The 13,021-nt window shown below is 43.2% G+C and overlaps 1 protein-coding gene across 2 annotated transcripts in view; it reads left to right on the top strand.

Moving 5' to 3' along the window:
• LNX1 (ligand of numb-protein X 1) overlaps positions 1-13,021 on the top strand; it is an 80,146-nt gene that overhangs the window by 53,695 nt on the left and 13,430 nt on the right. For both annotated transcript variants that reach the window (XM_050337837.1, XM_050337838.1), the window contains 3 exons: positions 1,710-1,912; positions 4,566-4,937; positions 9,953-10,090. In XM_050337837.1, coding sequence (XP_050193794.1) covers positions 1,710-1,912; positions 4,566-4,937; positions 9,953-10,090 — 713 coding nt within the window. The remainder of the gene's footprint in view (positions 1-1,709; positions 1,913-4,565; positions 4,938-9,952; positions 10,091-13,021) is intronic.

Genomic DNA, 13,021 nt, shown 5'->3' with positions numbered 1-13,021 from the left:
ATCTCTTCCTTTGGGTGCCTGTGTGCTGTAAAGGAAGTCAGAGCAAGTGAATCACCAAATTGTGCATTTGACTTAGAGGCCTGGACTTAGATCAAGTAAATTGACCCGCCAGGCTAGAGAGAACTGAACAAATTATAAGCTGAGCAATAGCATTTAGAAAACAGAGGAGTATGGGGAAAATGAAGCACCTTTCATTCCTGAGACATGAGTTGCATGCCAAACTTAAGTAAACATGTATTAGCGCAGAAACTGCTATTACAAGAGTATAAACTAAATGAATACTTGGGTATTAGGTGGGTAAAGGCTATGTAGTTATCTAAATAGACTTTTATTGCCTGTCAACTCTTGTAAAACCACAAAGTCGAAGTCTGTGCTACCGGTAGGTGCTTTTTACAGATGTGGAGGAGGACAGCTTCCCATCCCGAAGAGCATATGATCAAAGTGGTAAGGGATGCAACATAGTGTTTCTCAACTTTATTTCCTGTTCTTTCTTCCTCCTTGCTCTCTCCCAAAAGGTTTTGGTGCCTTGCTGGTTTGTTGCCTGCTAATTCTGTACTAGAAAAGATTTATGCTATCTCAGATACTGGTCTGTTGATTTTCATTTTGCAGTTAACCACTATTCAATAACAATCACTGTACTTTCATTTCTAAAACAGGTTATGAAAAAATACTAGCAGTTCATTTTTTGATTTACAGGTTTGTCATATAAGTGCTGGATTGGACCCACATGCAAAAAATTCAAAAGCTTTCTCTCACCTGTGGGGGATTCAAAGTAATTGAAGGCTGATACACCTGTGCTAGAAAATGCACTGGTGCTTTTAGTTCAGCTTTGCTCACTGCTGAGCATAGATTAAAATTTTGAATTGACCTAGAAGGAAGGAAAGTATTAGTGACGTGATGTGAAATCAAACAGGCCAGTTGAAAAGTGGCATTTGGAAGAGGATACTCTTATCCAGTGCATTATAAATACAAAAAAGACCTCTGTTCACCATTAGTCCCTCCTACCCACAGCCAGATTGCCAGGGCCAGCAGAGATCTTTCCCTCCAGGCTACTTTGAGCATACCGTGCTTTTAATACAGACACATCACAGTAAGAGCCAGTCATTCCTACTTCCTAGAGTTCAAGCAGTGATGAAAGGAGAGGAATCTGGTGGGGAAACTGCTTTGGGTTGTCCAAGATACCTTGTCTTTTTATTAGCTGAAGATAAATAAAATGCTTCCTTGGATGTCACAAGGTAAGCACCCAGTCCTCCACTAGGGCACCAAAACCAGAGAACTGCCTGGGATGCTACTGGTGAGACAGGGTGTACAACCCAGCACAGAAGGGATGGATGTTCATTGCCCATCTGCTCTAGGGCCAGTAAGGAACGGTGACATGGTTCTGAGGTGTCTCTGGGGTCTAAAAATGTATTTTGTTCCCCTAAAATGTGTAATAGTTTTTAAGTACGTTTCATCTGTCTGGATTACATCAAAGGTTTAGGGCTGTGTTTTGTGGGGAGAAAAAGGAATTTTGAATATATTAATTGTAAAAAGATCCCTTCAAGTTCGCTCAGCAAGCATACCTGTTCTTTCCTACTCTCTTACTATAAATCATATCCAGGCATGAAACCTAGTTTGACTAACTGGCAGGTACTTGAGCTTGTGCCATGCATATTTCAACAAAGCAAAGCTGTGATGTTGAATAAATACCTTATGATGTGCATTTCCAGGTTTTCCCAGATTATATCACCTGATTCCAGATGGGGAAATTACCTGCATTAAAATCAGCCGAACCGATCCTCATGAAAGTCTGGCCATTAGGATTGTGGGAGGCAGTGAGACCCCCTTGGTTCACATTATTATACAGCATATTTATCGAGATGGGGTAATTGCCAGAGATGGAAGATTGCTGCCTGGAGACATGATACTAAAGGTACAGTACTGTGAAGGTACAAGATAAAAGTATCCTAACAAGGAACACGATTAAGTCAATTATAATGATATTTGCAATGTTGCATTCAGAAAGACATTCAGTTCCTCTACGTGCTGTAATGGTTTCATTAATTTCAACAGTTTTTGAAGTTCATAGATTTGTTTCTGTTTCCTATTCACTGACAAGCCGCTCTGATTTCTCCTCAAACATGGTAGATCCAAAATGCAATGTACGACAATAGACTGTCAGCATTTCTGACCCAGTGGTGCAAAAGTTGTTTCTGCCAGTAGAGACTGGGCTTTTTGTCCAGTTTGTTTCCACTGAACCGTGGACCTAAATCTCAGTTGGTGAGGTTTCCGGTGCCTCACATCCCACTTATACCAGGATAGGTGACAGGGTGCTGATCACAGTTATGTTATTTCAGCATCTAGATCCTCTGTATGATGTGTTCAATACCACAGAAGCGTTAGACGCTGCCCACTTTATTTTGTGAGTGTTGCTCCACCAGCAGCCCAAGCTGAAATCTTTAAGAACAAACTTGAGCAGCCTCCAGGCATTAGCTGTTGACTGCTATTTCTGCTCCTACTTCTATAGAAATGTACAAGAGATGAACAAGAATTGGGCCAGATGGTTAAAGATCATATATCTTTACATCTTTACATCCCACTAGCAACAGCTTTTGAATGGGAACTGCACTCTCAGTTGCACCCACAACTTGGAGTTCAGCAAGGATGGTAAATTACATTAATGCGTCAGTCCTTAGAAGCAAAGACTACAGAAAATACTAGTTCCTTCCTTGCTTTGATACTTCAGTGGTGTGTATTTGGAGTGCACAGGTATATTCACTTTGCAAACCAAAGGTACAGCTGCAGCTCACTCAGGTTTTCCAAATTAGAAGTAAACATCTGAGAGCAGGCTGCTTTGTTCACTGTGGGTGGGTCATGCTACCGTGGCCAGACTGGTGCTGATGCCCAGGCTAACCAGTGTGGCATTAGCTGGGATAAGGCTGCAGGAGCTGGAAGTTGCATGGACTACCAAGATCTGACATCATATCTCTGAGTTTTCTTCCAGGTGAGACTCTGGATGTCCACCCCGCTGCCTGCTCTAGCATGCCTAGCTGGTAGGGTTAGTGAGTAGTTCCCCAAGTCCTACTGACTTTTTCTACTACATATTCCATGCGAGTAATTACTAAGGATACAATACCCTGAAATTCAGAGCCACGCCTATAAGCCACCATGCTTCCCTAGCTTTTGATGACCCCAGTGGTATCTGAGGACACTTGAGGCGTGCCAAGGCTGTACCATGCCTTCTACTTCATTTCAGACAGACCCTGGCCAAAGAGGTTTCTCAGGATCAAAATGTGGGCATCTTTCACTGTAGTAGTGTATAAAAATGCCTCTGGATTGTGGTTCCAGGTAGTAGCTGGATAAGTGTCACTCAGCTGGGCCTTTCGTGGAGGCTTTTTGTCCTGGTGCCGGCATGCAGTGGCAGAGTTAATGGCACCACTGAAACAAAACTGTTCCTGCAGGGCACATCCAAACTGCACTATGAATCTGTGACTGTAGCACGAATGGGCCAGCTCAGCCCTCAGTGGCTCACTTCCCAGGGATTTACCAAGGATTCTTAGGAATTTCAGCCCTGTTCTGCTGGAGCTCATGCTGTTCATGGTACCAAGCTGGCAACTTGAAGTTAGTTGAGGTGTCTCTCTGGGTGCAGACCCTCCCCAAGGCTGTAGCAGGGGCAGCCCCATCGTGCCCACACAGGCAATCTGCAAAAGCAAACACTAGCCAAATGCTTTTGTCTGTCCTGGGCACCATTTCTGTTGCATTTTGGAGACATTTCTTAATATTTAAATGGTTCAACCTGTGCAGTGTAAAACTGTGTGGAAATGACTTGTCTGATTGGGGTTTTCCAGCCAGCAGTGAGTTACAATCTTACAACTGGTTTTTATTTAACAATATAAAGTACAATGCCTAGTCATTCTTATACATTCGGACATGACAGGATTGGCTGGAAGCTCTTTCTTTTTCCCATCCAAATTAAAAAAGTGGTAGTTGTGCAGTTTTACTGCCATCTGAGTTAAATCTTACCTGGAAAAAGCTGAGAAACTTAAAAAGTCTGATTTCTGGTGTGGTAAACCATCAGAATTGCTAGTAAATATCCAGGGCATTTAAACTTCTACTTGAGGTTCTTTTCTGTATTTTAATTAGAGATTCATTGCTGAGGAACATTTTTTTTTTTTGCTGTACCTAGAACAGCTGGGAGATAATGAAGAAGGAAAGCAGCAGGAAAGTGGTGTGAGTGAAAGGAAAGGCTGGCAAGGCAAGTTGAAATCAGAAGCTAGTAGAATAAAACTGAGATCTACAAAAGGATATTGAAGCTTGGGAAAGAACAATAAGAAAGATGGAAAATAACATGTATGTCTGGAGACTATCAGGAAGAAAGGGGAAGAAAAAGGACAGAAACTGTACAGCACATCCTTTCCTTGGGGGGAAGGCTGTTCTGCACTGCAAACTTGGCCTCCTGCTTGACACAGTTTGAAATAGCACATGTCACTTTGTATGAAGACATCTGTGTAAATAGAGCTGCTGTCTCCAGTGCCAGCTCAGAATAGACTGGCTTTCTGCTGCTGATTTACACTTCTCTCTTCCAGGTAAATGGCATGGACATCAAAAATGTGCCTCACAACTACGCCCTGTCAATCCTGAAACAACCCTGCCACGTGCTCCGACTGACTGTGCTCCGAGAGCAGAGGTACCGATGCCGAAACAGCGGACTTTCCCTCGATGCTCCCTGCAGTAGGGATGACAGCTTCCACGTTGTGCTAAACAAAAGCAGCCCAGATGAGCAGCTGGGAATAAAGCTGGTTCGCAAGGCCGATGAGCCGGGGGTGTTTATTTTCAACTTGCTGGAAGGCGGCATGGCTGCCCGTGACGGACAGCTTCAGGAGAACGACCGGGTGTTGGCCATCAATGGGCACGACCATCGGTACGGCAGTCCAGAGAGTGCAGCCCAGCTGATACAGGTTTGTCATCACCACTTTGACCACGGGTTTTGAACTGTGCAAAAACCAAACAGTGTGTTTTCACCATCTGTTGCAAAGCAGGGCCAAACACTGAGTTTGTGGATTTGGAGGAGGGGAGGAGACGTTCAAGCTTGGATGGGAATTTACTCCTCTAAAAGCTCCTTGGTTTCACTGTGGCTTCAAGGCTGAATGTGGGCATGGACTCTCATGTCTTGGGTAGTGGTGCCTGCTACCATCAAGCTTTGGAACATATAGATCATTGTAAACATCTATATCCTCTGAGCATCATCAAAGTGTGATGCCATCTGCCAAAAGGCATGCCAACCTGCATCTTGGAAGCACTGGGTCCAGCAGGATCCTAACTCCTCCAGCTCAGAAGGAGTCACAATGCTCTCTGGTGCAGCCCTGGAGTGAACCAGAGCAGCCTAAGGCAATGGATGGCATGTTTCAGGATGAATGTCACCCTCCCAAACTCAGTGATTTCCCATGGATGTGTTTTATGACTGAAGGTAGTCCATTCCTTATAGGTATTTCTTACCTAAATCCAGCATATGGAAATCCAAATTTGTTTTGGAAAAATGGATTTGTAGCTGTGGTTTTTATAAATCTCTATTTAGATGCTTGTGGAGAACTAGATAGATGGCTCTGCAATGAGGCAATGTTAAGACTAAACAGTCTTAACACAAAACTGTCACCAAAAAAAAAATCCCTGTGCCTTTCTTAGTTACAAAATCACTCAGCTTCTGCCTTATTTCCCCTCCAGAACCATTTTCATTTGTTTTCTTTGTTTACAGACTATGTTTTTTTTAGAAAACTTCAACACAAAAAGCAAAGCCAAGAATCTTTTGTTGCTTTTATCTCATATTTATAGCACTTATTATACTTGTGCATTTTTAGTTTCATTTGGAGGCATGTAGAGTGTTCACATATTGAAGAATTTCATAGGCTTCAATAAAAAGATGTCAAATCAGGCTGGCTGCTTCCCCTTTTCTGACAGGTATAATCAGGGTAATATAAGTCAGACTGAAAGAAGCATTCAAATGCATTCATTTTGTGAAAAGGATTCCTCTGTTAGCTTAGATTCACAGTTGGTTGTAGCCAACTTTTATTAAGAAGTTTATGGCTTAGGTAAAGAAAATGTCATCCCCTTGCATAATGCCAGTTGTTGAAATTCTGGTCCAGCATCTTTCTGGATTACCTTATGTAGCTCACTAACTGGGAGCAGAAGGCAGAAGGGGAAAGTTTTAAATTCTCTGAGGGCAACAAGTCTGGAATGACAAACTTTCTAAAAAAATGGTATTCTTGGAACAGTTCTTTATGGCTACAAAAAAAGGCAAAACAAGGCTTCATAAGCAAAAAACACATGCAGCCTACAGATGAAATGGAAAAAATTACTAACAAAATAACCATTCACATACAAGTGTTTGAAAATGCAACTGAAGCCCTTATTGGGCTCCAAAGAGTGGATGTTATTTATAATAATTCTTGAAATGCACACCAGTTCCTGGGAATTTAAACAACATGCCCATTAAAAGGGAGATTCAGATTTCCAAACAGCCAAGATTACATTGCATTGGTCTGAGCTCTATGAATCACATTTGTCTAATGCTAAATTCCCAGAACCTGTGTCTTTTTTGTCATGTTTTTTCATCAATTATCATTTGCCTTTCCTGTTTCCATGTCATGCCAGAGAAAAAACGTTATGCTGAAGCCACAAATGTTTTGCATTTGCTTCTTGCACGAAGGGATATTTCACTGCGTCCTCTGACTTCTCAGCAGTAACCTGGCTGTTGAGACCTGAGTGTGTCACTTGCAGTACACTGAGGTCTTCTGATTTGTGGTGGTGAAAGCTACAAATACACCACTGGTTTCTTTAAAAACAGAACTAACATTCATTTAAAGGTGGTGGCTTGTTGGACTAAGCACAACTGGAAGAACATAAGATTTCTGTGGAATCTGATAGTTTTGGCTTTTAAATAATGAATAATTGAGACAGATCTTATTCATCAGGCCTATAGCAATTATACATTAGCATATGTGAAGCAGTTTTTAATTAGTAGATTAGATGTCTGGCTGTTTATAAGCTCAGTCACAAGAACTGAAATGAAGAAAACGTGTAAGTGCTGATTAGGAATGTGCACACATCATAACACTTGGGAGTCTGCTGCTTCCCGTTTGTCACATCATCTTCAGTCATGGCCTTGTGTCAGAAGAGGCACTTCTCATCTAAATAACATGACATTCCACATCTGTTTTCCATGAGAGTGACAAGAAAAGGAACAAGGTAACAGGTCAGTGGGTGCTCGTGTGAGCACATCAAACCGAGTTGCATGGGCTGAGCCAAACTTTACTGACCCCAGATGTTCACCCTCAGCTCTCTTTCCCTCACCACAATTCGGAGCAGCTGTGGTGGACTCATGAGCCCCTCTTCATCACAACAACTGCTTCTGACAAGCAGGTTGTGATGTGGGGTGTATCCACGTTCCATCGTCCCTGTGAGAGAGGGGGCAACTTCTGCTGGGAGCAGCACTGCTTCCTCTTTTCAAGATGCAGTGGCCTGCTAGATGCTCAGAAGTTGCCCCCATGTCTCTGCCTTCCTACTTGATTTGCTGTGGCTTTAATACAGATTTCAATTACAGTAGGTTTTTCAGCTATTACTTGCACTCAGTCTCAAGGCTAACCTCATTTTTTTAATTCTTGCTTCAGCATAAAATACAGAAAAAGAATTGTATAAAAAGCAAGGGATAAGAGAGAGAGGGATCCGAATGAGTCAATAATGAATATTCTGATTGGTAGAAACATTAATGGCTTTTTATTTGTATGTAAATACAAAAGCTGGTCTTGTTGTTTGGATAACTTTTTAAAACACTCTGGACTTCTGAGAAACTACTCAACTTGACTGACCTGGAGACAAAAGTGATATTGCAATAGAGACTCTTGTTGAACTTCTGCTAGTTATTCTATGATAATTAATCACATTTACAACCTTTCTCTAAATAACCAACTTTGAGGCTTACCATGTGGCAGCAGATGATTTTTAAAGGGAAGTTGCATTAAGGTGAAGTTGTTCATTTTAGAGAAAACTGGATTTTCATGGGGCCAGGTGTCCTTGGGAGGTTTAATCTCGTATTGTTCAGTTCCATCTCAATCATATTACAAACTAGGGACCAGGATGATTTCCTTTCTGACAAGATACAGCATTCTGCTTTTGGGTACCAGTTGAGTCCAGAGTACTCAAATTCTTATTCCATAAAACAGGTCTGGTAAAAACATCCAGAAAGTTATTTTGAAATACATGTGTGTACACCAAATGATATATTATGAAGCTGTGGAGATTTGAGTTTCTGGTGAAAAAGATAGTATTCCCCAAGAAAATGGGGAAAAGCAACAAAGTGCACAATTTTTACTTTAGTGGAATTAGCACAGTCTTAATATGCATATTTCATGCCTGAATCTGGAGATTTAGGAGAAGTAGATTGCTTTTTCGTAACTAAAATGACATTTTTCAAAAGCCTTTTTAAACTCTCAGCTACCGCTATTGAATTCAGCTCCAGAAAAGACAAACCAAGCTACAAAACCCAAAATCCCAGAGGCTTCCTCTGGCTTCTGTTAGTTGTCTGTGGGAGATTTGATTTCAACAGCGCAACTGAATCTGGGTTTGGTTTCCAGCTGCTTGCTCAATGCCAGCTCTCCTTGGAGCTTCTCCCCGGAGAGCAGGGCATGTCACTGTGCCAGTGAGCAAGCCAGGAGGTCTGATGCCTCCAGGGATGTGGTACCAACAAGCAATGCAACTGCAGCCCCAGGGGAATCAGACCTCCAGATGTGCTTGTGTGGGGGCTCCATGCTCCATACTGAGTAATCCCTTGGGGTATAACCTGAGAGCAAGCAGGCAGGAGTCTGTCTGGAAACTGGTCCTTAACAGCCCCTCCTGCCTGGCACAACACCAAGGTCTTTAGCCTGGAGAGGAGATTAAAGGATTAATTTTTACATCCTCTGAGTATGCTTCTATAACATTGAGGTTATTTCTACACTGCACTTCATTTTAGTTCAGTATGTTGGTTTGCCCCTAAGGCAGACTTCTATGATTTACCCAGCTAAACCCCACTCTTTTCAGCTCTATCTTTGTATCACTGTTGTTTTGAACAGATTCATGTGAGTCTTACTGAGGGGTGGATAAAGCCATTTGCTTCTAGGGATACAGTGCTGATTCAATAAGAAAAAAAAAGTCACCTGTACGCAGAATTAACACTAATATCAGGCACACACAGAGCACCCTAAAAATAATGCACAAGCATAACTCAGTAGAAGCACTGCAGCATCTCTCAGGCACAAGTATTATGACAGCATTGTGCAAAAAGGCCTAAAAGCAGTTTGAGCTTGGGTTAATTGTTTTTGAAGTGATTCTTCCAAAAATAAACTCCATTACTCTCTGTGCTTCCTTGTGCCCTCCCTCTTTCTCTGTGCTCTAGCGCAGTACGATTTCATTTCTCGAAATGGTTGCACATTATTTCTTTAATCTTTCTTACATTTGTCATACTCATTGCATGCAGGTGAACTTAGTTACACTGTTTAGTTCTCACTTTCACCAGCCAAGGCTTAAGCATGTACAGGGTTAATTGCACCTTTCCCAGCTTTCCCATCTGTCAGGCATCAGCAGCTCTGGTTGTCTGTCTGTCTGTCCCTACTGTGGCAGGCACATGCTGCTTCGCAGTGCTGTACACAGGTGTATGTGAGAGCTGTGGTACACTGTGGTGGATCACTGCCTCCAGCCAAATGTGGGGCAGATAGGAAGGGTTTTTTTGAGTTAACACAAGATTTTCAAGAGAAGTGCCTGGCAGTAAACTTTTAAGAACTTTATTGACCTGAACTGATGCTACTGCTTTATGTCATTGCAACATTAGTGGGAAATCCAAACCATGCTTTAATGGTACCCACATTTCATGAACTCTGTGGGGCTGAGGTGCAGGGGTTTATTGACTGGCGCAGTGCGATTCACGCTGTACCTCCTCCCACAGGCCAGCGAGAGGCAGGTTCACTTCGTCGTGTCGCGGCAGACTCGGCAGCAGACCCCCGACATCTTGCAGGAGACCGGCTGGAGTTACAGTGGCAGTGGCCCCCAGCCCTGTCCCTCCGAGAGAAACAACCCCAGCAAGGTGAGGGCACGGGCACTCATGTGGCTTCTCTGCCATTCATGTGACAGAGAAATGGGAGGGTAGCTACTGTTTTCACGTCTCGGGGTGTTATCCCCGGTTTCTGTCACCAGAAAAACGTCTTGCTTTGCAATGGAAACATAAAAAGCTCATTATTTATCCATTGGTTCTGCTCTGGCTCTGCCTGAGGTGGGGAGGGAAGGAGAAGGCAGGGGCAGTGGTGGGGCAGGGGTTGATGTGCACATAGCATCCTGGCCACAGGCATGGACCTGGCTGACAATGTGAGCCAGCACAGGGCAATGCACTCCAACAAGCAGAAGAGATTTATCTAAAGTTTCTTCATCTGAAACAAGGTCTTCAGACAAAAACCTTTCATGTGTTGGCCTGAAAAATTCACATAAGCTGCTTGAAAATTATGGTAATTACTAGTCTATTGCTCATTTATTAAGATACCCTTGCCTTGACTTAGCTAATGGTTTGGTGGCAGACAGCAGCTGTGGTCTCCCTGGCTGCTGCAAGCATGCTGACTTTCTGTGGAGCTTTGGACCCAAGGTGTTGGTTCTGCTTTGGCAGCAGCTGGAACTCACATGGTGTGAGGGCTCTGAAGGCCAGCAGTGCACAGCATGGCTGGACCCAACCCAGGGACACAGCACAGAGCAGCCCTCTCGCCCAGATATGGCTCTGGTTACCAAACTGTCCCTGCAGCTGCTCCTGTGTACCTGATTACATGTGCTTAGTGCATTTAGGCTCACAATATGCCCTCTGCATAAGGCTGATGGTTAAATGTATGAGGTTTTAAAGTAGAAACCAGGGTAGCTAGAGCTTTGAAAATATGTTTTATGAGTTTACTCAGTGTTATTCTTTGCACTTTAGACAGAACAAAGCATGTCCTTGCAGGAACTGAATTTGTTTATTTCACTGAATTTAAAGTCACATGCCTGGCTACTTTGCATTAATTGCTCTGTGTGTCACCACCTATGTAAACCCATGCAAGCCTGACCCTGGCCACCCATGCCAGGGGTGCATCAGGGAGGTAGACAGGCAGGGCTTAAATTCATTCTGCCTGAAGGGCAGCCAATTCTGTCCTTAAAGAGATCTTTGGACCAGATTCTGGGTGCACAGCTGTTACAAAGGAGGCAAGTCTAACTCTGGATTTACAACTCTTGAAAGACACCCATTTTTGCAGGTTTTTAAAAATTACTATTATTCAGTGTTTTTATGTGTTAAAAATGCTACTGTATATTTATTTTTAGCTTTCGTTTTCCATGAAGTCGCAATCACAGCTCTTGTTGGGTAGGACTGGATCAGCAGGAGTTAAACCAGAGAGCAGAGTCAATGCTCAGTAGCTACTAGTGGGTAGCAAGAAATGCCCAACTAATCATGCATCTGCAAGGCATTATTTCCTAATGAAGTAATCATGTCCTTAGGGAGATATGTGTAGGAAAGCAATTAGCTTGTGTTGCTACTGTATGATTTCTATGGAAGCTTCAAGCACCTGTTAGTTCTACCATGTTGATCCAATTAATTGATGCCACATGGGATTATTTGGGAAGATGATTTGTCTTCCATAAATGGCCTGAGATTCTCATTTTCTCATCCTCTACTGAGAGGTGTTAGATGGGAGCTCTTAGTAAATCTAACATTATTTTGGGTAGCTGTGGGATTGAAGGCACAATGTTGACTTTGCAACAGTCCTTTAAAGACTAATGACTAATGGTTTTAAAGACTAATGAGTCATCTTTTGTTGGATAGGCCATGGCTTTTAGGGGGATTTCAGTTTGCCACAGCAGACGAGTACTACATAAGCACATGAGTGGGTGTGCTGCTGTGGGCTTCTGTTCAGTGCCACCATTTGGGCACTTTCCAGGGAAGATCACCGCCAAAAAAGAAAAGTCTGAGCTGTTTCTATCTCCTTTTAGCTTTATGTGTGTGCAGTGGAGGGCTTATATCAGAGAAAATGCTCTGGCAATAGATCAGGAGAGCAGTACACCCGGTAGACACGATGAGCTTCAGGCACTGTGGACTTTCGGTCTGATACAAACTATACTGGAGTGTTAGTTGCCCTTTTATAGGACATGAATGTGTCAATTTGAATTTCGCATTATTTTTTGCTGAAGGTTTAACTGAACATCCTTTGTAATTCATGATCTTTAAACTGTAGGCTTTGGCAGACTTAAAATGTTATTTGTTTTAAATAGACATTAGCAGGAGTAATGCTTCCAAGCCAAGGGCCTGTGCAGTGTCCTAATGCAGCACATGCTCTTGCCCAAAACCAAGGTAATGCTTGTTGGCTGGACTTCATTGTCAGGGGAGTTTCCTGAGTGTGGTTTCATGAGCGTGGTTTGATGAGTCTGCTACCTGCTGCCACCAGTGGGATTGCTTTATTAGGTGTGATTAATAGAGAGATTGCTAGCTGCCTTGAATTCTGGTTAATTTTAAGGTGTATTTTGTCCCCTGAGCTTACTGTAGGAGGTGATATTAGCAGGTCAGGAATGCTCTCTTTGAGGGAAACTACTCTTGCTGTAGAGCATGTACGTACGCATGGGCTGAAGTCGGTTCTCTATCCTTGGCTGTATTCAGCACCAATAAATTCTAGCTTCTAGCAGCGGCCTGGCTCGTACAACAGCTCAGGAACTTCTTTTGGCCAAGATGTTGGTCTCCTGACAGCCTACCTCCATCTGTAAGCCATGAGGAGGCGGCTTTCCTTCAGGTCAGTGGCAACCAGCCGTGCGGGCCACAAGGCGCTGCGTAAGAGGAGGACACTGTGACCGTGTCTTTCTCTGGTGGCAGTGATGCCGGGTGTATGGTGTGCCAAGAGATTGGTCCTGCACAGGGTTTCAGGGATCTGTTTTCCTGTGTACAGAGATAGGGAAGCACAGCCCAAACTTCTTCTGGCTGCTGCCTGGATTCAGAAAAGAGGAGATGTCAGAAACA

The sequence above is a fragment of the Myiozetetes cayanensis genome, unplaced genomic scaffold (genome assembly GCF_022539395.1).
Source record: "Myiozetetes cayanensis isolate MyiCay16 unplaced genomic scaffold, myiCay2020 scf7, whole genome shotgun sequence".
Taxonomy (NCBI): domain Eukaryota; kingdom Metazoa; phylum Chordata; class Aves; order Passeriformes; family Tyrannidae; genus Myiozetetes; species Myiozetetes cayanensis.
This window is presented reverse-complemented; position numbering and strand designations above follow the sequence as displayed.